Source organism: Zalophus californianus, chromosome 9, assembly GCF_009762305.2.
Source record: "Zalophus californianus isolate mZalCal1 chromosome 9, mZalCal1.pri.v2, whole genome shotgun sequence".
In the NCBI taxonomy this organism is placed as follows: domain Eukaryota; kingdom Metazoa; phylum Chordata; class Mammalia; order Carnivora; family Otariidae; genus Zalophus; species Zalophus californianus.
In genome coordinates, this window is record NC_045603.1 from 90,310,748 (window position 1) to 90,336,854 (window position 26,107).

The 26,107-nt window shown below is 41.2% G+C and overlaps 1 protein-coding gene across 3 annotated transcripts in view; it reads right to left on the reverse strand.

Moving 5' to 3' along the window:
• The window catches only part of DERA (deoxyribose-phosphate aldolase), a 116,395-nt gene that overhangs the window by 64,967 nt on the left and 25,321 nt on the right, over nucleotides 1–26,107 (reverse strand). For 2 of the 3 annotated variants that reach the window (XM_027595759.2, XM_027595762.1), the window contains exon 2: nucleotides 1,210–1,307. In XM_027595759.2, the coding sequence (XP_027451560.1) occupies nucleotides 1,210–1,307 (98 nt within the window). Of the gene's footprint in view, nucleotides 1–1,209; nucleotides 1,308–2,234; nucleotides 2,254–26,107 lie in introns of those variants that run through there. The other variant, XM_027595761.1, reaches the window with a different exon arrangement.

The following is a 26,107-nucleotide window of genomic DNA, read 5'->3' on the forward strand; positions in this document are numbered from 1 at the left end:
AGTGACCAACAAGATGAACACTGCATAGAACAAAATAAAAGAGGGATACAAAGTAGCCTTAAAAATTACTTTTTCCGGGTGCCTGGGTGGTGCAGTCAGTTAAGAGTCCAACTCTTGATTTCCACTCAGGTCATGATCTCAGGGTTGTGAGACTGAGCCCCACGCTGGGCTCTGGGCTCAGCACGAAGTCTGCTTGAGATTCTCCCTCTCTCCTCCACTTTCCCCGTGCATGTTCTCTCTCCCCCAAATAAATAGAATCTTTAAAAAAAAATTATTTTTTCCTTCCATAGCTATCCCAAAGTGAAATCCCTAATAGATCAAGCCTCCCCACACCAGACCTCTCCATCTCCTCCACTAGGGGCCCCTGATGGCTACCATATGACAGAACCTGGGAAGAAGAGGGTCTCTATCTGATATTTTACCTCCAGCCTTGGGATCTGGGATGAAACTCTTTAAAAAAGAGTCTCTAATTTTGTTGTTGTTGTTGTTTTTCGCTTTAATCCAACTCCATTTCTAAAACAATATTCATGGTTCATAACTCATTCTGATGAATTTCCTTTTATCTTTCAATCGGAGTATTTCCAAGGATGAGCAAAACGTAAAATGTCATCCTAAAGGATTCAATCACACTATTTTGCCTCACTTGTGAAATGAACTCTGAATTCCTTTTAGTCCTGTGATGCACAGCACATCTTTGGTCAGTATACACTGAAGGCTATGCTGACCACAAGTACCCTATGAAACATCACTTTTTGAGTTTTGGAAAATGATTTATGAAAATTAATAGTAAGGTAAACACAATGGTCAAAGGAGGTCAACTCTTATGCCTAAGGGCCTCAACAGCAGACACACCAGGTTTAGATGTTATGGTTTAAAAATTAAAATAGAAGACAACCAAAGAAGGTATGTCTAAGGAACTGAATAAATGTGTTGAGGAAATATGCCATTTAATTCACTCATGAATAAAGATGCCTCAAATTCATTTGCAGCTTTGCCACTCAAGAGTGATAAGATTTTTAACTTGTTTGGATAAATGTGTTATCTTTCTCCAACCCATCATCATCATATATGAATTATTAAAAAAAATCATGGACAGCTGCAATCTTTTAAGTTTAGATGCATCTTGAGTGAAATTCAATATTGTGGCCTTGAGGGAAGAGACCAGGCATTGTAAACTACAGGAATAGAATGCTCAAGAAGAAACCTTACTTGCCACTCCTTTTTCACGGTTCTGCGAGCCTGGATTTGCTCTGCACGCCTCAGAACTGCGGGTTGATTCACTTGTATTTTGGAGATCCAGCTAAGGTCTAAAGGGGAAAGAGGAACACTTATTAAATATATTCACCTATTTTACGTGGTCCTTGAAAGGATATATCATTTTGCATCAAAGCTCTTTTTAAAACCTATGCTTCTCTTTTGCACAATTACAAATAAAGAACCTTGTTGAAAGAAACCCAGCCCTGAAAAGGCATTCTTCATGTGAAATCAAGTACATTTGGAACTGGAAGAACTTGTATTGATTCATTACATAGATATGTCTAACAGGGGAGGAAAATGTTATATTACTTGTGCCACATGCCTCACTTCTGACAGCAAAGACTTATTTGTAAGTGCCCAGTCCAGGAGAACAAATGATTAATAAATACTTAAGTGAATTAATGTTGGGGCTTAAAGGAATCCTTAATCACTACTCCCCTTACTGATAAGATTTATATCTACTAGATGCTGATATGATATGATATGATATGATATGATATAGCCCATGCTTTCCTCAAAAGGGACTTTTCCAGAATGTATTAGAAGTTACAACATTGATAGAACAGAAGTTAGAAAAAGGGAAAGAAAAAAAAACAAAAACCAAGGTGTTCAAAATTCTGGGAGACGTCTCTATTGTTTCTGTTTTAAAAGGCTCTTCCCTACCCCGATCCTACCCTCCATCTCTCTGAGTTAACTACTGTAATTTCTATTTTAAACCCAGCCTACACCTTAGCTTTTGTGAAAACACTGCCAGATCCCCAGATAGAGCTAACATCTGGATACAGCTGTACTATAAAACTTGGATTTAGTTCATCAAGGAGTCGTGGTAAAATGGTCTCCTGTCCTTACTATATTGTGAGTCACAATCTTATCTTTGAGTGACTAACACCAAACACAGGGTGTATCTCAATTGTATTTCAGTTTTATCCACCAACACTCTATCACAACAGTGTCTTCACAGTAAATTGAGCACTTACCCATTTACCTTCTATAACTAACTTCATTTTTATATCCCTCTAGCACCTTCTTAGAAGAGCCTTAAAAAACTACTGTGGAAAAGGAAATATGCCCCAATTATCCACGATGTTCCTTTCTGCAGTTTCAGTTACCCATGGTCAACTGCAGTCCAAAAACAGATGATCCTCCTTCTGAGGCATCAGAGGGTCATCATAGCAGCCTAACACTACGTCACAATGCCTACATCACCTGATTTCCTTTCATCAGACAGGCATTTTACCATCTCGCATCATCACAAGGGTGACTATAATACGATAACATATCCTGAGAAAGATCACATTCACGTAACTTTTATTATACCATATTGTTATAACTCTTCTATTTTATTATTAGTTACTATTGTTAATCTCTTACTGAGCCTAATTTATAAATTCAAACTTATCACAGGTGTATATGAATAGGAAAAAATATAGTATATATATATATAGGTAGGGTCCAGTACTGTCCAGAGTCTCAGGCATCCCCTGGGGCTGGTCTTGGAACACAGGTAAGAGGAGACTACCAAACACAGTTCTCTATAACGTGGGGGGGAAACCGCTGATTGCATACTGCACTATGTAACCAAACTAATGGTGGCTCAGATGGTCGGGCCTCTGCCTCCGGCTCGGGTCGTGGTCTCAGGGTCCTGGGATCGAGCCCCGCATCGGGCTCCCTGCTTGGCGGGGAGCCTGCTTCTCCCTCTCCCTCTACTGTTCCCCCTGCTTGTGCTCTCTCGCTCTTTGTCAAATAGATATATGGGATCTTTGAAAAAAAAAAAAAAACTAATAATAATAATAATACAGTATTTGCATCCACCACAAAAATAAGACCAAGTTTCTACAAAAGACATTCTCTCTCATTTCCAATTGATTCTTATCAATATTAATATTATAGAAATTCCAAGTCAGAGTCTGAGTGATTAATAATGATATGCTTATTTAAATACCACTGAAAAAGGAGCAGAGTCTGGGTGCTTTTCTTTTTCCTAATTAAATTATTTTGTTAGCTGAAATCATTTAACAAAACAGAGTTTTATCATTTCAATCCATCTGCTCCTCCAAGACACTGTATGGTTTCCTGCTCATCTGCTGAGCCAACATCACAGAATCTAAGGTCAAGCAAATGGTATCTGCCTCTTCTTCCCCAGCCAAAGACGGGTTCTAGGTAAAGCCCAAAGAAATAAGACTAGACTCATCCTAATTTATAAGACCTATAAGAACCCCTCTCCACCCAAAGGCAGGGGAGATTCTTTTTTATATATAAAAAAAAAAAAAAAACCTGTTAATGGTGATTAGGTTTATGGTAAACATCATTTCAGACAATCAATGAGGCAGAGTTGTGTGAAATACAAGGCTCACCACCAAGCAACTGTTGACAGTGGCCAAAAGAGGGAAGCCTGTGCTGGTGGGGCAAGGCTCTGGGGGGCAGTCCTTTATCCATCATATGACCCTTCCTGGATGCCCCTCCCCACATCCTCTCTACTCCCCACCCACACGACCACCATAGGAAGCCTGGCTACTGGAGAGACACCTCTGGCAATCCCAAGACTTCACTACCTGGCTCCCTTTGCCCTCACAGGACCCCTCTTCTCCGTTTCTGACCCTCCAGCCCTGGGGTACAGCCTTTCTAAACTACCAGAAGTTCACTGGCAATTATGTCACGTTCCGTCTCTGGACCTGTGCATGCTTGTTATTCCTTCTGCCCTTTGTTATCTTGCCAACAGAGTGAACTCCCACCCAACCTTTAAGACTTAGTTCAAATGCCACCTTCTCTGTGAACTTCCTCTGAATCATACAGGTTGAGCTATTTCTTTGCTTCTATGCACTCAATGTAACTTTATAGTCTACCTTTAGTGAAGGCCCCTTATTCTGAATGCACTAATTTGTCAAAATGTTTCAGTCCCAACAGATTTTTAAAACTCCAAGCAAAGTGCCTGACACGTGGGTGGCATTCAATAAATAAAATGAGTAGTTCCCTGAGCCCAGAAATGATCAAATTCTGGGCAATATCTTTCCCAACTGCTTTTTCTAAAAAAAAAACTTTTAGTGTTTACGTCCCTCCCTGCCAGCTTTATTGAAGTATAACTGACAAAAAGTGTATATGTTTAAGATATACATCTTGATGTTTTGAAATACATCTACATGGTGAAACAATCACCACAATGAAGCTAATTAACGTATCTATCATTTCACACATTTCCCTTTTTTTTTTTCCTTTTCTGAGTGGGTTGAGAACATTTAGGATCTACTCTATCAGCAGATTTCAACCAAACAATACAGTATTGTTAACAATAGTCACACTGGGGGTGTTTGGATGGCCCAGTCGGTTGAGAGTCCAACTCTAGATTTCGGCTCAGGTCATGATCTCAGGGTCATGGGATCGAGCCCTGAGTTAGGTTCTGCACTCAGCACGGAGTCTGCTTGTCCCTCTCCCTCTGCTCCTCCCCGGGCTCACTTCCTCTCTCTCTCTCTCTCCCTAATAAGTAAAGAAGATCTTTAAAAAAAACAAACAAACATAAAACAATAGTCATGATGCTATACACTGTATCTCTGGAACTTATTCACCTTGAATGATGGAACTCTGCACCCCAACTGCTTCTGATTAAAGAACTTGTGGATCTCGACAAGAGAAGCTGGGACTGAAGCACGAACAGAATACCTGAGGGCATCCACCTTAAAAACTAATTTTTAGTACAATTCCCCACCAAAGGTTAGAACCCACGAGGCCTGCTCTCACACTTCTCAGACACCACTTGCCAGAGGTCCCTGCGAACCACCTCCTGGAGGATGTAATAGGATTACTCTTCTTGCAATATCAGCCTCCACTGTCAAAAATATCATTAGAGGTCATAAAATTATCCGGCCCCATATTTAATCCAGCCACAGAATTTGCCTCTGTGACCTCCCATGGTAATGAATTATATAAGTGACTATCTCATTTTATTAGCACTTAATTTGCTACTCTTTAATTTCATCAAATAACCCCTGTTCTCATATTATGGGGTCTGGGGAAAAGAAAGGACTGATTGGCCTTTATTATGTCCTTCATAATTTTTAATATTTTATTCGAGTACCCTTTAGCATCTCCTTTCCAGGAGAAGTGATTCTAATGCACACAATCTCATCAGTACCATAGAATCTTCTGTTACAGGGGCCAAGAGGTGTTTCAAGTACACATGCCTTTGGGGAGAAGAGACATGAAGCCATAATTGGAAGGCGATAATACTCTTTTCTCAAAACTCTCCCGTGAAAAATACCCTATTGTGTCTCTTAGTATGTCATTTGGGTGGATTTCGGGCCCTTCTGTCAGTTATAAATTTGTTCTCAAATACTCTTCTCACAATTTTTTATTATTATTATTTTTCCTATGTCTCAGTGGAGACAAATCACTTCCCTACAAATCCACCACGTGGTCTTTCTGCCACGTCCATTGATGCTTCCATGGATGTTCTCGCGCTTCTTCACAATATACCTAAAACACGAACACCAAACGATAACTCTGTGAAAGGAGGTTTATTTTGTATTTTGATTTTACCTTTGTTCCTAATGGAGAGAAATAAATTGTGATATGTTATTAGAGATTCTTTTCTCCCGAATTTGGGAAAAGAAAGATTAAATTTCCCATGTTTTCTCTTTTCATTCTTTCTATTTTCAATTCTAATTTGCAACTTCCCAGGAATCAGCCACAAATTCCCATATGTGCAAGTGCCCAGCGTACAAACAGTTGCTCAATACATCCCTTGCATCATAGTACATTTATTTTTTACCTCAGACACTGAAACCAGTGAAATATCAACTTGATCATGTCTAGTCTTTCAATCTTAGCCTTGGAAAAGGTTAGCTTGGCTAGAAAAAAGAGCCCTGGATGTCAGTGCATGCCTGATCCATTCAGGCTCAGAAGATACTCAACTTCTATAAATGAGCAGATTCAGCCTTCTCCAGTTCCTAACCAAAGACACAAGACTGGGAGCTTCATCCTTACTAACAGGTAGAAACTAGAATTTGTTTTCTTCCCAAAGTCTAGTCTACCACCCAATAAGCCCCGGGTGAGCTCTCTAGGACACCCATGCCCCCAGTGGACACGAGCCAACTCTTCTAACATTCTACTGTGTAAGCCCAATCCTTAGAACCCAGAGAGATGGTCTAGAAACAAAGACACCAACAACTTGACAGCATATATTGCCACTGCTCACAGAGCCTTAACTATGACATCTCCCCACAGCTACTCTGACCCTAATCTCCAACTCCCATCCCACATACATTCTCCATCCCTAACCATTCTTTAGGATATCAATCCAAGTCCAGGTGAGTGATGAGTTTACTACACCCTCTAAAATACTTCAATGTAGATTTCTGGCACCAAGCTAAAGGCCAACGTGATCTGCTCACTTGTTCCTTTGGTACCAACCTTGAATATTCTCTGCTTACACTCCTCTTCCCTTTGGCTGTCATTTCCAGTATGTCTTGTGTCCACAGCCACACGGATTATAACATTCTCTCAGTACACATCATCACAGTGGAACAGAGTCTGGGTTCACATCACAAGATACGTGTGCTCTTGGACCTGGCTTCACACAGTAGCATCACGTGGGGATTTTAAGGTCTCCCTCCTTTCTCTAACCCTTCATCCCTCCTTGAGAGATTAGCCCTTTCCCGGCTATCGCTGCTCTTTACTAATCAATTTCTGTCAATTACTCTCCTTCTCGATCATCAGCTCATGTCTGTAGGTTGATCAAGGCACTAGGAGAACCTAGTCACTTATTCAACATCAACATACTGTTTGGTGCAGTCCCCAGGTTACCTATTTTTGTTCCACGTGTTCCCAGGATGCCCTTCACCACTCAGTCACCAGCCTCCACGGTTCAGCAGCAGGTGGTAGCAGCAGTTACGCAGCTAGAGAGCCACGAGCCCTCAGTAGAGTGAGGCGCCCATGTGCAAGTCCTACCGCCTCTGCATTTAGCCTTTCCGGTGTGCAGGCTCCGTGCAACAGAATGTGAGAAACACGGTGGCCTGAAATAGGTAGCTGCTGTCCAGACAAAGCTCAGGGAGTAACGCCACCAACTGGGGGAGTTGAATTATAGAAAATATAAGCGAACATATGGGGACAAAGAGCAATCAATGCATTTAACCAACATCTCCAACTGGTCCCACTGGTCACATCAGTCAGGAATCTTTCAGTTAAAAATGATGAAAACTGACTTTGATGATTGGACCAAAACGGGAAGGATGGTAAAAACCCAGATAACTGAGAAGAGATTAGAAGAACAAGCTCAGACAACAGACAGGAACCGAAGACAACAGTACAGAGACACAGCTAGAACCACAAGGCCAGCATTGATCAGCAACAGCCTGGCTGAGATTTCACAGCAGCAGCTGCAGACAACACCACTGCCGTTACCCCAACTCACTCAGAGCCTCAAGTTCCACAGGAAAGCATCCGAAGCCTGACCTAGGCATGCCTGTGAGGGGCAGGGAAGAGGGAAGATCCACGCCTTCCTCTGTAGCGCCTCCAACCTGATCTACATACTATAGATAGAATGACCCAACACTAAGAGGACATGTATTAGTTGCTGCCCAGCCAGAAAAATGACAAATTTCCATTACAATGAGCATGAGTTTGGAACATGCTAGATGGGTTAGCTTCTCTTGGAGATGCATAAAGCATTGGGCACATTAGACTCTATGACAAAGTCCCACAGGAAAGAAATCTCTCGAATGGCCTTTGATTCGGCATTTCTCAAACACTTGACCACAAATGGCTTTTTCCCTGGAACATATGCTCACCACACTGGCTGGACAGTAAGTCAAGTTCAGAGAAAGGGAAGGTCAGAGTAGGCTCATCCACTTGGCTAAAAAAAACTCTTAGATCAAGTGGAGATGTGCAATTGATGCTAAAGCAGAGGTTCTCAGTCTGGAGACATCTTTGGTGCCACTTGCACCTAGTGGGGTGGAGGCCAGGTAAACATCCTACAATGTACAAGACAGTCTCTTAGTAGTGTAAGTGCCTGATACTAAGTTTTCTAATTGTAGTGTAAGTGCCTGACCTTAAGCTTTTGATTGCTGAGGCATCCATTTCAAAACACATCCATCCATAGGATGCCTGGGTGGCTCAGTCGGTTAAGCGTCTGCCCTCGGCTCAGGTCATGATCCCAGGGTCCTGGGATCGAGTCCTGCCCACATCGGGCTCCCTGCTCCGCGAGGAGCCTGCTTCTCCCTCTGCCTCCCTCTCTCTCTCTGTCTCTCATGAATAAATAAATTAAAATCTTTAAAAACAACAACAAAAGACATCCATCCTGAATAAACATATGGCCAGTCGTATAACACAGCTACTAACAAACCAACCAACAAGGAACTAGACAGCTCCCACACATGAAGGTTCCTCTTTCAGAAAGCCCTGGGTAACCTAGATAACTGCCTGCTCGAGTGACCCTGCTTCTCCTTCGCATGCCCCAATCCCTGCTCTTTTGCTTTAAATTAGCCAATAAAGAGTTAGCCCACAAAACCCTAGACATCCCACCCTCAGACCCTAATAAGACTCAGGTCATTGCTTGTGTGTGCATACTGGCTCTTTCTACCAGAAACCTCACCATACCCAAGCCCAGCCCTTGGGTATGTCATGCACTCTCCAGGACTTGTGAGTGATAAATCCTGATCCTCAGAGATCCCTGATGGTTTTTACTGAACTGTGTGTTCTGCAGTCATAATAAGAACCTGAAGAGACGGACCACCCATAAGTAGGAGCCCCAGTAGGGGAATTGTCAGTTCTATGGAATTTACCACAAGTGATGTGCCCAAGTGAGCACCGCAGGCATTCCTAACCAAGGGCGCTACCATCAACAGGCTCAGGACCAATAGAACAGTCCAGTAATAGAGACTTAACTGGCCCCCAATGTCAACAGTGCCACAGCTGAGAAACCCTACCCAAAGGATGGGCAGGATTCAGGAAAAATAAAAAGGAAGCACTGAAGGTTTATGGGAAACAGGAGTGTCAGAGACAGAGGCAAGCTGGCTCTATATGATTCACAGTGGCTTATCTGTAAAGCTTAAGTACCAGGCTAAGAGTCTAGATCTGTGCTATCCGATCAGTAGCCACTGGCCACATGTGGCCATCTGAGCATTTGAAATGTGGAACAATCCAATTTGAGATGTGCTTTAAGTGTGAAGTACTCAGCAGATTTCAAAGATTTAATACAAAAAAAGGACACAAAATATCTCTAATTATGTTTTTTGGTTTGGGGTTTTTTTTAAGCCCAGCATGGTGCCCAATGCGGGGCTTGAACTCACAACCCTGAGATCAAGACCTGAGCTGAGATCAAGTCAGATGCTCAACCAACTGGGCCACCCAGGTGCCCCTCTGTAATTACGTTTTGATATTGATTATACACCAAAAATTTAATATCTGGGACACGTGTGGTTAAATAAAAAGTACTAAAATTATTTTCACCTGTTTCTTTTTTCCTTTTATAATGTGCACCCTAGAAGATCTTAAATTGCTTTTGTTGCATATTATATTTCTATTAGACAGCACTGGGCTAGACTTTACCCTGTAAGTGATCAGAGCCATTGAAGATTTCCAAATTGGGCTGTAACAGAATTGAAGAAGTATTTTCTAAAAATAATCAGCATACAGAATATGTCCCATAGAAATGCTTACACAAATATGGAAGTGCAATATGAAAAGGTATTTATGGTAGTATTGTTGTAAGTGACACCAAGATCCATGACTGCTTCAAATATAGCAGATCCATAATATAGAATATGACCCGCTATTAAAAAGAATGAGGTAGATCAGTAAATACTGTCATGGAAACCGATTATGATACTTTACTCAGTGAAAACAAGTAGCCTGCACAGCTGTGATTTTCTAAAATAAAAATGTTTGGGCGCCTGGGTGGCTCAGTTGGTTAAGCGACTGCCTTCGGCTCAGGTCATGATCCTAGAGTCCCGGGATCAAGTCCCACATCGGGCTCCCTGCTCGGCGGGGAGTCTGCTTCTCCCTCTGACCCTCTTCTCTCTAGTGCTTTCTATCTCTCATTCTCTCTCTCTCTGAAATAAATAAATAAAATTTAAAAAATAAATAAATAAAATAAAATAAAATAAAAATGTTTATAAAAACAAAAATACAAGTATAAAACATATATCTGTTGGTACCTGTGCAAAAAAATAAAAGAATATATACCAAATTGATAGAAGAGTTTCTCTTCAGAGCTAGAATTACATAAGATTTCTACTTTCTCATGTTATACAGTTCCATAGCACTGAAAATTTTTACGCATAAGGGTATGCATTACCTTATTGAACAGTAAACACAAAATATACTTAACTCTTTTCAATTGAGAGGCATTGCCAAGCAGGAGTGTGCAAGACAGGTAGAAAGACACTACAGTAGGTAAACCAGCAAGATGGCTGTTGCTATGGTCCAGGCATCAGCATCGTACAACGCCTCCCTGGGGCATTTCACACCCCAAACCCGTCATGACCAAACTCTGCCACTGAGTCCTTCCACGAATCCAGTATGACTCAGCTGCATGATGCCAGGCAGAATTGATAACCTCTGAACGCCACCATTATTGCTCCCATAGAAAAGATCACTAAAACATTAGCACCCGGGCCACCAGAGAGAACCTGATTAGTATATAAATCCTAGATGATATAAAGATCATACCTGAGTGAGACGGGCCCTCACTGGCCCACCCAGACCAATGCCCTTCCCCATAGATAAGGAGTTTATGGAGTCAAAGGTCCAGACTTTCCCCGAGATCACATTCTCCTTCCAGTCTAAGTGCAAGGTGTGCAGGACCCCAGAATTCCTAGATCAAATGGCATTAGGTCTGCTCCCAGAGTCTATAGGGGTCTCTCCGACCCAAAGTCCGTACCTTAAACTTAAGATATAAGACAGGTTAGGGACTTTGCTCCTAGAAAGTGTGGTCAATACACATCTGTCTATGAATTACATTTATTCATTCATTCAACTAATAAAAAAGGGATACATACGATGATGCCAGCACTGCCCTAGGCTCAGTGGGTTCAGCAGTGAATGAAAAACCAAAATCTTACTTTCACAAAGCTTCTTCTCATGAAATGAGACAAATAAACATGTAAATATATGTTGACTCTATTACACAATATATGTGGGCTACACTGAAAAGTTACATAGGATAAGAGAATGGATAGTGGTAGGATGGGGGACAGGGTCAGGGAGTCTCCTATAAGAAAACAACTGAGCAGAGTCCCATATAAAATAAGGAAGTGAGGGGCACCTGGGTGGCTCAGCTGGATAAGCATCTGCCTTCAGCTCGGGTCACAATCCAGGGATCCTGGGATCAAGCCCCACGTGAAGCTCCCTGCTCAGTAGGGAGCCTGCTTCTCTCTCAGCCTCTGCCCCTCCCCACCTCGTGTGCTCTCTCCCTCTCTCCAATAAATAAATAAAATCTTTAAAACAAAAAATAAGGAGGGGTGCCTGGGTGGGCTCAGATGCTTGAGTGTCTGCCTTGGGCTCGGGTCATGATCCCAGGGTCCAGGGATCGAGCCCCGCATAGGGCTCCTTGCTCAACAGGGAGTCTGCTTCTCCCTCTGCCTGCCACTCCCCCTGCTTGTGCTCTCTCTCTCTCTCTTTCTGACAAATAAATAAAATCTTGAAAGAAAGAAAGAAAGAAAGAAAGAAAGAAAGAAAGAAAGAAAGAAAGAAAGAAAGAAAGAAAGAAAGAAAGAAAGAAAGAAGGAAGGAAGGAAGGAAGGAAGGAAGGAAGGAAGGAAGGAAGGAAGGAAGGAAGGAAGGAAGGAAAAGAAAGAAAGGAAAGAAAGAAAAAAAGAAAGAAAGGAAGGAAGGAAGGAAGGAAGGAAGAAAAACGGCTGACTCCTTCCAGTCTTGGGGTGGTAGAAGTATGCAATGCTCTTTGTCTCTGCAGTCATTTGAAGTTACGAGCCAGTTGTGCCCTGGCCCAGGCCCAAGCCCACCGAAAACACAGACACAACATGCCCCCAGTCAGTAGGGCGTGAGAAGTATGACAACCTATAGGTAAGGTGAATAAGCAGTATGAAAATCTAGATTCCTAGAGGGGAACTAATTGAAAGCAATGCTTTTGTCATTTTCATATTCTATAAATCTAAACCTATTTAGGGTTACCCTTTTCATTTTGAAAAAAAAATCTATTAGCAACAATGAGCTCCAAAAAAGGATGCTTAATGAAATATTAAATTCTGAATTTCCATTTCTCAGAAAAGTTGATGATCTGTAATTTGCACAAAATGCTTTTCAACATCTATCACGTGCCAAAATAGCTCTACAGAGATATCACTGACTCCAAGACCCAAATCTGCTAACAAGCATCTTTATACACTGCAAAAATTAGCAGTTATGTTAAGAAGCCTGCGCTTAAAGATGGCAATTTAACACAGCCTCAGAAGACACAGTGACAGAAAGCTCTGAAGCAAGACTTTCCAGTCAGATAAAATGAGTATGGATGGTCCCCATTTTACGATGGTTCGATTGACAATTTTTCAGTTCTATGATGGTGTAAAAGCAATATGCATTCAGTAGAAACCAACTTCCAATTTGGAATTTTGACCTTTTTCCAGGCTATCAACATGTGGTAGGATCCTCCCTTGGAATGCTGGGCAGCAGCAGCCACAGCTCCTGGCCGGCCATGTGGTCACAGGGGAAACCACTGATCCAGTGACAACCATCCTGCACCCACAACAACCAGTCTGTTTCTCACCGTCAGTACAGTATTTAATATATTCCATGTGCTACTCAACACTTTACTATAAACTAGGCTTTGTGCTAGATGATCCTGCCCACTTGCTAAGGTAAGTGTTCTGAGCATGTTTAAAGTAGACTAGGCAAAGCTATGATGTTCGGTGGGTGACTGTATTAAATGCACTTTTGACTTATAATATGTTCAACTTATGATGGGTTTATCAGGACATGACCCCACCATAGGTCGAGGAAGATCTGTCCTCTAAATACAGTTCATTTTTACATCCAAATTTCCTAGTATATATATAGAAAGTAAAGAAATAGTTATTAATTTGTTGGCCCCAGAAGCAGAATTTCACAACTAGAAAATACCAGTTTTAAATCAGAGGCACAGGTGCTTCAAAGAGAAAATCTGATAGATTAACTCAAATATTGGCTCATTTTAAAAATCTAATTTATCAAATCAAAGAAAAATTTTATTTTTTTAATTTTTTTTAAAGATTTTATTTATTCATTTGACATAGAGAGAGAAAGAGAGTGCGCACAAGCAGGGGGGAGTGGCAGACGGAGGGAGAAGCAGGCTCCCCGCTGTGCAGGGGGAGCCTGATGTGGGACTCGATCCCAGGACCCCGGGATCATGACCTGAGCCGAAGGCAGTCGCCTAAGCAACTGAGCCACCCAGGTGCCCAAAGAAAAATTTTAGAAGTCTATTTTGTTGAAAGTAAAACATCTGACATCATTTTGACTGCCCCCATAAATTCAGTTAAATAGGCTGGTGTTGAACATATAATTGTTTGATTTTGCAATGATAACATGGATACAAATTTTGTTGGAATACTGTATCATGATAAAAACAAATTTCTTATTAAGAAACCTACAGAGCAGAAATATACTTGGATATGGTTGTGATAGACAAATAATTTATAATTTCATCCAAATAAGCTGCCATATTGTAACGAAGTGCAAGCTGTAGCTGTCAAATTTTAAATATTTTATATATACACAGAATAAGTGAACTACCTGATCTTTGTGAGAAAGCTGATGTTTAATTAAAAATAAATACTTCTTCCTGGCAGTACGTACTATCTCTTTACTGATCATCATCAGCTGAATATTAGAAACATCTGACTCTTGGAAGAACCATTTTGTCAGTCAATCTAAGCTGATGTACAACTAATCCTGAACTATTTTGTAAATCAGACCTTTAAAGTTGGCTTTATTTTTTTTCAAAATCAGTTGAAAATCTTTTTTTAAAAAAACCTGTTAAGTAAATAAAACACCAAAAGCCTCCAGCTTTTGAAACTTCATGAACCACAATTACTGATGACAACTGTTTGTAAACATTGCAAACAAGAAGACACTAAAATGTATCCCTACAGAAGTAAAGACAAGATTTCAACAAATTAAATGAGGAGGGCATTTCAACCAGTAAACAAGGCATAGTTTCAAAATTCTAAAATTGCACTTTGGAATACCACAACTTATCTGTTTTGACTATCTACTGCTGTAAAACAAATCACCACAGAATGTCATGGCTAAAATCAACAACCCCTTTATTATTTCTCCTGATTCTGTGGGTTGAGTGGGACTGGAACATGCAATAGAGCTTCACTCACATACCCAAGTGCCTTAGAGAAGGCGGCTAGAAGACTGGGCTTTGCTGGGACACTAGGTGTCCCTCTCTTTCTCCATGTAGGACCAGAACCTCTCACTTTCCAGGTGCCTTCTTCAACAAGGTAGCTGAACCTCTTACAAGGCAGCTCAGGGCTTCCCAAATCATATAAACAGCTATTAAAGCCTCACCTCTGCTGTATTCTATTGGTCAGGGTGAATCAACGGCAGCCCAAATCAATGCTATAGGGGACGACAATCCGAGAGACCCGGTGCATCTTTGGAGACTAGTTACCACAAACTCCTATTTTAAATGGGATACATTTATATTCTGTACTGGAAAGAAATGAAATTGTGAAGGCTTGAGATTTTACAGTATTTAGATTTAGCAAAACATTCAAAAGAACCTTAAACAGACATTTTATTTGACAAGTTTTATCTTATAAAAATATATATTATTTTACCTTGCCAGAGAGGAGAAATACATTAGCTGTGAAACTATTTATGCCAAAATATTTATACATTTCAGTTTTAAAAAATGAGAAACAAGAACAACCTCTACTTACAGAATTTGCTCTAAGCTTACCAGATACCTCAGCATCCATAGAGAAAATATTTTCTCAATTAGAAATAATATGTTCCACAGAAAAGAACTGTCAAGAATTTCAAATTTAAGAAACATAAATTGCAACTTTAAAAAAACTGACGAACACTTTAGTTACTTAAAAAATATTTTCAGTGTTCTTCAAAAAGATACCAATGACGTAACAGATTGATACAGCTCAGAAACTGGTTAAAGCAGAGCAATGACTCAATTTATGTTGTTTTATATGTTGAGATAATCAAGATGAATACATTTTTTGGCTGATGTACATGAATATATTTTGTTTTAGAGTGAAGTGTTTTTAAGTTTTTGAATAGAACCATTTTCTCTTGAATAGGTCACTAAAAATATAAAAACAATTTGTCAGTCAATAAATAAATATTTTAATTATACCATTTTAAGTATTTTAACGCCCCTTTTCGCTGTCAAAAGTATCTAGTTTGCACACTAGATTCTCCCTATCAAAACTCCTACTCTATGTTCACCTGAGCAAGTTACCCAAGCCTTTAAAGCACAAAACCTTCCTTGGGGCTCCACTAGAACCTTAACAGATAATAGACAATTTCAATTCTTACCCAAGTCAGTCACCAAATATTTAGGTGTTTACTATGTATCAGGCACGAGCCCATAATCTAGTGGTTATGTTGGACTGTTTGTTTCACAATTTAGATGTTGCCAACATGAGAAGCTTCCACAAAGCTAAGAGACTCAGACCATTTCATTAGTATACAAATTTCTATCCCCCCAGCCCAGCTCCCCATCACTGCACTTAAGTGACACACAGCAAATCTATAAACACTTGAGGAATCAATGATAAAAACACATAGATTATAAGGGCACCTGGGTGGCACAGTCAGATGAGTGGCCAGCTCTTGGTTTCAGCTCAGGTTGTGGTCTCAGGGTTGAGATTGAGCCCCACGTTGGGCTCTGCACTCAGCGCAGAGTCTGTGTAAGATTCTCTCTCCCTCTTCCTCTGCCCCTCCCCTCGCATTCTCTCTCTCTCTCTAATAAATCTTTTTTTAAAACGCACATAGATTATAGAGAAAGGGTAATGACAGTCTAAGGAAGCCTTGATACACTAGAACAAAAGAATTACAGCCATTCACTTAACCAAGATTCCTCACATAGCTACTATCTGTGGAGAAAACCTCGGAAGGAAAGGACAAGGAAGAAGGATTCAAAAACAGCAAAGACTGTGGAAGAAGTATTGACATCCGAGAGGAAGGGAGAAGAAAAACGTGGGACTTGACACAAGACTCAAATTAAAACAAACATTATTCTGCCACACTTAATAAAATAATTGATACAGGCAAGATCTGCTGGGACAGTAGGTCTCTATTTAGGACAAGAACCTCCCGCTTTCCGAGTGCCTTCTCCAACAGGGTAGCTGAACCTCTTATAAGGCAGCTCAGGGCTCCCAAAATCATAAAAACAGCTATTAAAGCCTCATTTCTGCTGCATTCTATTGGTTAAAGTGAGTCAAGGGCAGCCTGAATCAATGCTGTAGGAGAGATTAATCCCGAGACCTGGATGCAAAAGACACTGAGTGAAAAGTTTGTGGGCAGCCAGATATTCACATGGTATGGAAGTATCATCTCATACATTACTTGCAGCTCAAAAGGGGTAAACTGGAGGGGTGCCTGCGTGGCTCAGTCATTTGTCTGCCTTTGGCTCAGGTCATGATTTCAGGGTCCTGGGATCGAGCCCTGCATCCAGCTTCCTGCTCAGCGGGGAAGCCTTCTTCTCCCTTTCCCTGTCACTCCCCCTGCTTGTGCTCTCTTGCTTGCTCTCTCTCTTTCAAACAAATAAATAAAATCTTTAAAAAAAAGGGGGGGTAAACTGGAATTATACAATTGGTAGATGCAGCTGCAATCTCCTTAAACAAATTATCACACTTAATATTACTGATAGTGGGATAACCAGATACTCATTATGAGCCTCATGATATAAAATATACAGTATCACTTATGAAGTACTCTTACCAGAACTCTTTAATCTGAATCTAATCAGGTTTTAAATATGTGATAGCTAATTTTATACATCAACTTTGCACCACGGGATGCCCAGGCATTTGTTTAAACATAATTTCCGGGTGTGTCTTACAAGGGTGTTTCTGGATGGGATTGACACTTGAATCAGTAGACTGGGTAGAGGAGGTTGCCTTCCCCAATGTGGCTGGGCATCATCCAATCCACTGAAGGCCTGAATAAAATAAAAGGCTGAGTAAGAAAGAATTCTTTCTGCCTGTCTTTGAGGTGGGACATCGGTCTTCTCTTGCCTTTGGACTTGGACTTGGACTAGAACCTACACCATTGGCTCTTCCGCTTCCCAGGCTCTCAGACTCAGACTGGAACTTGTACCTAGACCTTTGGACTAGGACTAGAACTGATATCATCAGCTCTCTTGGCTCTCAGTCCTTCATACTTGTACTAGAACTGCAGCATTTGCTCTCCTAGGTTTCTAGCTCACTAACTGCAGATCTTGGGCTTCTCAGACTCCATAATCACATGAGCTAATTCCTTATATTAACTCTCTTCATCTATATTTGTATCTCTATTCATATATCTACGACTGATTGTTTTTCTAGAGAACCAAAACTAATATATGACTTCCAAATTAAAGGAAATACAGAAGAGAGAAAAATAAGTTAAATGACATCATGAGGAAATAATCAGATAAATCCTAAAGTTGGGGCAATCTACAAGTTAGATAACCCCTAATCATCAAACTCACGGCAGTCAAAGAAACAACTGTTATTCCAGATGAAGGGAGACAAATACAGCAATTGAATATAATGCATGGTCCTTACTTAGATTCTGGCTTGAACAAACCAGCTACAAAATATATTTTGGGGACAAGTGAAGAAATCTAAATAAAGACTTGGTATTAGATAATATCAGGGAATTATTTCAGATTTGGTTATTGTGATAATGATATGATATTGTAAGAAAATATATTTCTTAAAGACACAAACGAGTACTTATAAATGAAATGCCATGATGTCTATAATTTTAATTTAAAATATTTCAGAAGGGGCACCTGGGTGGCTCAGTCGTTAAGCGTCTGCCTTCAGCTCAGGTCATGATCCCAGGGTCCTGGGATCGAGCCCCGCATCGGGGTCTCTGCTCCACGGGAAGCCTGCTTCTCCCTCTCCCACTCTCCCTGCTTGTGTTCCCTCTCTCGCTGTGTCTCTCTCTGTCAAATAAATAAATAAAATCTTAAAAAAAATAAATAAATAAAATAAAATAAAATATTTCAGAAAAAAAATGCCAAAGCAAACTGTAAACCATTAACAGGTATTACCTCTAGGTGATTGGTATCTATGGGTGATTTTACATTAGTCCTTCTACTTTTCAGAATGTTTGAAATTTTTAGTAAAGGAAACGGTAAACAAAGGCAAGCTAAAATAAATAACATAATGAATAAGGGAAACTGTGATAGTCTCCAAAATTGGCCCCAGTGATTCTCATCTCCTGGTATTCATGCTCCTTCCACAATGAATAGGACTGACCTATGTAACCACTAAGATACTGCGGAAATAGTGTATGACTTCCAACGTTTGGTAAAGGCATTGTGGCTCTGATCTTACTACTTTGTATCACTCTTTTTTGGGAGAAGCCAGGTGCCCCGTCACAGGGACACTCAGGTAGCCCTAGGGTGAGGTCCACATAAAGAAGAGCTGAGGGCTCTGACCAGTTTCCAACACTAAACTTGCCAACCATCAGAGGGAGCCACTCTGAAAGCGGAGGGGACTGCTGCCTTGGCTGATAACTTCACTACACCCTCGTGAGAGACCCCAAACCGGAACCACACAGCTGAACCACTCCCAAGTTTGATCCCCCCAAACTGTGAGATAATAAATGGTTATTGTTTTAGGTTGCTAAGTTTTGGAGCCATTTATTTCATAGTAATACATAACATAGAAAAAATATGAAAAGGCACCAAGAGCAAACAGTGTCTCAAGTATAAAATGACAGACTAAGAGTTATTTTTCTCCCCAAACTTTAAAATATAAATATTTGGGGCACCTGGGTGGCTCAGTCGTTAAGCTTCTGCCTTCAGCTCAGGTCATGGTCCCAGGGTCCTGGGATCGAGCCCCGCATCGGGCTCCCTGCTCCACGGGAAGCCTGCTTCTCCCTCTCCCACTCCCCCTGCTTGTGTTCCTCTCTCACTGTCTCTCTCTCTGTCAAATAGATAAATAAAAATCTTAAAAAAAAAATAAAATAAAATGTAAATATTCAACATTCCACTAATGGAAATGAACAAATCAAATTACACTGAAACTCGTTTGTACAGGTATCTATACATTTACGATTAGTACATCTCACCACATATATATTATGTCCTAACGGTCTGAATGCATGTTTATGTCATTTCCCCTGACACACACACACACACACACACACACACACACACACACACACACACACACACACACACACACACACACACACACACACACACACACACATTCATATGTTTAAACCTAATCCCAGTGTGACAGCATTTGGAGGTAGGGCCCTTAGGAATTGATTAGTCATGAGAATGAGATCAGTGCCCCTATAAAAGAGGCCCCAGAGAGATATGAGGTTACAGTGAAAGACAGCCATTGACGAGGAAGCCAGTCCTCATCTGAACCCACATCTGCTGGCACCTTGATCTTGGACTCCCCAGCCTCCAGAACTGTGAGAAATAAATTTCTGTTGTTTATAAGCCACCCAGTCTACAGTATTTCTGTTACAGCAGTCTGGACAGACTAAGACATACTTCAATTAAATTTATTTTCAGAAATTAGTGAAACTCTAGAAGCTCAATATCATTGTGATGGACACCCATGTTTTTAAATTCAGCCAAATTTATTTACAAAGCTTGCGTATTTTTTAGCTTTTCAAAACTTGATCTCCACCAATTGTTTTTCTAAACTGTCTTCCAAAGAGTTCTGTTAGCACTGAAAATACCATGCACTACAATAAAACTGGTGTTGACCAATGACTGACCTCTGGGGAATGAACAGCAGCTTTTCACTGGCATTTTTTTTTTTTTTACCATTGTTTAAATATGTTCAAATCTATGAAAAAAGCAATACTTTTTACTCTTTTGGCATTTTTCTTAAAGTCTTAAGGGAAGCATTATCAAAAGGTTTTTCAGAAACTAACTATTTCTACTAGGTTCCCCGTATGAACCCATTTCATTAACTATTTCAAAGAACTCTTAACCTGCCAGGTTGTAACGCTATAGTTTTCCTCAGCAATCCACATATCAAAGCTGTTTGAGAAATGTTCTCTTGGCTTGAATCAAGAAGTGAAAGAAAGAGGCAGTTAAAATATCCAATAGTTTCCCACCTATTTCACTTTTAATTTACTACAGTTCCGAGTGAGTTTACAGTAAAGCTTCAATAGTAGAGTGGTAACAACCTGAACCCATCGGCTATCTCCTGGGGCTTAACACTGGACTGGCAATGAAGCAGATTCATAGGCTCATGGGGGTGTCAGCTCTGGGTACACAACACTACCCTGAAAGAAAGGGATTCCACATCATTGGATTTGGAATTGGAAAACCATGGACAACTGCTGATGATGCACCGACCCTGTGCCAGACACTCAACAGGGGTCCTATAATGTTTTATCCCTGTATAGCTAATTTGACAATGTAGGTCTTCCCTGATTACCTTAACTACAGGCATCATTCAATCAATCTGGCATGACAGTGCAGAGGGCAGGACAACGAAAAACAAGGCAAGACACCAGGTACTAGCTCCAACTCTGTCATAATGAGAACTCCAGGCTGGCCAGAGAAGGTTCCAACAAGCTAACCTGCCCGGAGAGATTAGTAGAAATTAATTACAGGTCAAGGAGAAGGAAGACATTTCAACTACTGGGATCTGAATGAAGACCAATATAGGAATGGGTAGAGCCCGTTTCCAGAATACTAACAATGGCAAAAAGGTGTGTTTGAGAGTAAATACATGGTTGCACAGGTAAGGTGGTACCAGGTCACAGAGAATCCTGAAATTCAGACACAAGACACTGCAGACTTGAAATACTGGGTCACTACTAATTTATTTGATCAGTTGGTGTAGACGGTAGAATGGAAAAAGGGAAAAACTACAGTCAAATTTCTCCCAGTTCTGTATAATGAACATTTACTTGTTTAAAAACCTGGGAGGGGAAAAACTAAAGCTTAGTTTAAAATGGTTAAAAGACAGGCGGCTGGCTGGCTCAGCCAGAAGAGCATGATCTCACGGTTGTGAGTTCAAGTCCCACGGTGGGTGTAGAGATTACTTAAATAAAACTTTAAAATAAATAAATAAATAAAATGGGTAAAAGAAAAAGGTAAAAAGGGGGGGCTGGGCCAAATGGGTGGGCTCTTTTGCCTTTGATATCAAATTATAATGTCAAATGAAGATGTAAATAAAATGAAGATATCCTGAAGGGATATTCTGAACAAGTATAACTTAGAACACCTACATGCATTGTCTAAGGTGGGGGGTGGTGGCTGAGAAGGCAAGAAGAACATTCTAAGCAAGACACTGAGGGGAAAGAACTCAAATTTAGTTCAGGAATAATCAAACTTTTTTTTTTTAACATAGAGACAGAAACAAAGGCTGAAAGACAGGTTGGGAATATATCATGAAAGGTGAAGATTGGAAGATTAACACTATATTGAATCTAATGCAATAGACAAATGGAAGATATTGAAAGTTTTATTTTTTTTTTAAAGATTTTATTTATTTATTTGACAGAGAGAAACACAGCGAGAGAGGGAACACAAGCAGGGGGAGTGTGAGAGGGAGAAGCCAGCTTCCCGCCAAGCAGGGAGCCCAATGGTGGGGCTCGATCCCAGGACCCTGGAATCATGACCTGAGCCGAAGGCAGACGCTTAACGACTGAGCAACCACGGCACCCCGACATAGAAAGTTTTAAACCTGGGAAGTATAATATACTAGTGCCCTAGTATTCTAAAGGTAAATTCAAAAGTTCTTCAAGCCATCTAAATATTTAGATATAAGCAATAGCTAATCTAAGTTTCAGTATCTACTTAAAATTACTCTAGTTGGCCAGATTACCATTGAAAAACAAAAAACTCATGATATCTGGAAGCCAAAGTCAACAAAGAACTCAATACAGATTAACAAGAAAATACATGACTCATGTAAATATTCAACTTACCCAGTGTGGTAAGTTGAAATCCTGACTCCTAAATAAAAATTTATTTTAGGTCCTCAATGCCTTTATATACATATATGAAAAAGATATGGTATTGACTAGTTAACATAATTAACCACCAATAGAGGTATTGCCTATAATCTACAAATTGCCTATGGTATTATATCCCTGGTACTATTTTTCTGATTATATGGACCATTATAACAAATTGACACCTTACTTGCTCCCCCTTCCCAAGTAAAACTGACACATCTATTCAAATAAATTTATGAGCCCTCTGCCTAGAATACCATTCCCTCCATTCTCACCTAGCTAGCTTCCTCTACCCACCCATCAGTATCCATTTAAACATTCTCTATGAATCTTTCCTTGATGCCGCATATACATTGAGTATCCCTGTTAATGTACTCCCTCAACACCCTGTGCTGCTTCTGCTGTCAAGACTATTATAGAGAAAGATAAAAGGAATAAATGAAAGTCAATATTCAGTGCTATTACCCTCCCCCTACTCAACTCTGAACATACTAGCAGTTAGGTTTATGCTCGCCTAAGCAAAAGACTGGAGGATTCATTTCTGCAAAAACTGCCCAGGCCAAGAAAAAAGACCCACAGACACTGAACTTGGAGTCTTTCAATGGAACGACCCAGCAAGATCACTCTATGGTTTATAAGCCCATCCATGTCCAGAAAGCTTCTAATGAGATTCTTACTGCTACAAAGCTTGGAGGAAATGTACAAGACAACCCTCACTTCTGATACCAATTGCAAGCTTGTGGGGGATGGATCCCCAAGACCACCTCAGATTTGGTAATTTACCAGAAGGCTTACAGAACTCACCAAAAGCTAGAAAACTGTTATACTCATGGTAATAGTTTATCTCAACAAAAGGTATGGATTAGATTCAGCCAAGGGAAGAGACATATGAGGCAGAGTCCAGGAGAGTTCCAAATGCAAAGCTTCCAGCTGTCCTCTCTCAGTGGAGCAATGGACAGCATTAACGCCTCCTGGTAGCAGTGTGTGAGAATAGGCAGAGTTCTGCCAACCAAGGAAGCTCACCTGAGCCTTGTTGTCCTGAGTTTTTATTGGGGGTTGGTCACAGAAATGTGGTCAGTCTCCAGCCCTTTGGGTTAAGAACTGAGACTTGATCCAAAGCATTCAACATGAACCACATTGTTAGACTATCTGGCATGGCCCAAAGCCCCCAAATAAACAAAGACACTCTACAAGGCAAGACATTTCAGGAGCTTAAGATTACCTCCCATGGGCCAAAGGCAAAAGAGACACCTCTTAGGACAAGACTAAATTCTTTACCACATAAGTGCCTCATTCTTAAATAAAAATGGACAAAAAGGATTGCCTGACATATGAGGAAAGCTTCTAATGAGAAAGATGCAGAATAAAAACAACTGGAAGGGAGTAGAGAGGAGAGAGTGGAGGGCACTTAGAGGAAATGAAACATTATAGGAAGCAGAAGAAAACTTGAAGTTTCCTAGGAAGCGGAAGAAAACTTGAAAATGACTATAAGTAACATCCTCATCCACAAAGCGAGAAAAGAAAGCTATTAAGAAAAAGAAACATTTGGGGCACCTGAGTGGCTCAAATCAGTTAAGCATCTGCCTGTAGCTCAGGTCATGATCCCGGAGTCCTGGGATCAAGCCCCACATCAGGTTCCCTGTTCAGTGGGAACTCTGCTTCTCCCTCTCCCTCTGCTCCTCTCTCCTGCTTGTGCTCTCTCCTTCTCTCTAATAAATAAATAAAATCTTTAAAAAAAAAAAAAAAGAAACATTTAGGGGCACCTGGGTGGCTCAGTCAGTTAAGCATCTGACTCAATCCCAGCTCAGGTTTTGATCTCAGGGTTGTGGGTTTAAGCCCTACATTAGGCTCCATGCTGGGCATGGAGGTTACTTAAAAAAAAAAAAAGAGAGAGAGAGAGAGAGAAAAGAAAGAAAAAAAAGAAACATTTATAAAGCTAAGGAGCTCTTAAAAATTAAAAATGTGATGGCAGAAATGAGAAGTCCACACCACCAAAGTACATCACCATGAAATTTCAGAACCCTGAAGCCAATGAGAAAATATTTCCACCTTCCAGAAAGAAAAATAAAGGAGATCACATATGATAGGGATAAGAATAGGAACAAATTTGGGTGCCTGGGTGGCTCAGTTGGTTAAATGACTGCCTTCAGCTCAGGTCATGATCCCAGGGTCATGGGATCGAGCCCCGCATCAGGGTCCCTGCTCAGTGGGGAGCCTGCTTCTCCCTCTCCCGCTCCCCCTGCCTGTGCTCTCCTGCTGTCAAATAAATAAATAAAATCTTAAAAAAAAAAAAAGAATAGCAACAAATTTGTCAACAGGAACACCGACAGAATCTAGAATACGGTAGACTTTGGGGAAGATGGCAGAATTGGAAGGTCCTAAGCTTACCTCCTCCCACAATACAACTAGATAATACCCACATCAGTGTAAATAACCCAGAAAACAACCCAAAGACTGGCAGGACAGACTCTCCACAGCTAAATGCAGAAAAGAGGCCACAAAGAAGAGTGTAGGAAGGACAGACCACCAGACTGTCCTCAGGAGGGAGAGACATGCAGGTGCAAAGAGGGGAGAAAAACAGACCTTCTCACCAAGCACCCGAGCTACAGGGAACCCAGACCAGGAAAATGAATCCCCATAACATTTGGCTTTGAAAACCAGAGGGGCCTAATTTCATGAGTCCTTAGAATCAGCAGGGCTTAACACCTGGCACTTTAGAAATCAGCAGGCTCAGCTCTGGGAGAGTGAGAGGGGAGAGGAAACTGAGTCCTGGCCTTGGAAAGAGAGCACAACAAGCAGCTCCTAGGGAGATAAAGCACAGAAGCAGCAGTTTGAAAATGCCTGGGGTATGCGGAAGGGAGATTTTTTTACTAATCTCAGAAAGTGTGCTGGAGAGGCAGGGATCCTTGGAAGACTTCTCCAAGAACCAAAGAGCTAGTGGTCGCCATTTCCCTCCTCTGCCCCCCAACCTAGACACATGGACATCAGTACGAACCAGCACCGGCCTATGCTCTCCACCTCACTTGTTAATAGCACCCCGCCCCCACATTCTCCTGTGCACTGGCCACCTCCAGCCAGGTCTCCTTTCCAGACCCTTGCAAACCTTGCTAACACTGTGCATCCCACCCCCACATTCTGCTGAGGACTCGCCACAACTTTCCAGTCCTGAGGCATGGGTTTCCTAAAATGGTTCCAGGTCCCCTCCCACAGCAGACCTATACAAACCCTGCTAACACTGTGTACCATAGACCAGCATTCTCCAGCAGACTTGCTCCCTCCAATACAACCCTGGTCACAGCCCATCCAAAGTGGTGCCACAAGCCTGCAGTATGCAAGCAGCCTTGACAGGGGCCAGCACCACCCCAAAGTGACTCCTGCCTTGAGGAGAGGAGAACATAACCACACACACCAGTCTGACTATGGCCCCAGAAGTGGGCTGGAGGAAGACATCTGGTGTGACTACAGGCCCCACTAACCAAAGAACACTTCTCAGGGGACAACACAAGGAAAGTGCCCTACAGTTCAGTGCTACTGCATCTCTGGCAAATGCCTGGTCTGACTCAACTCAAGCCCAAGGTGGTCCCAGAACTGGCCCACTAACAACACAGGGACAAAACCCTGGCCACAATAGGCAAAGACAGCCATTGCAGACAACTGGACTGAAGGCAAAAGTGGCTCAGCCAAAACAGCAGGGTGCACACAACACACATGGGAGATACCCCTAGAGTGCCAGGTTCTGGTA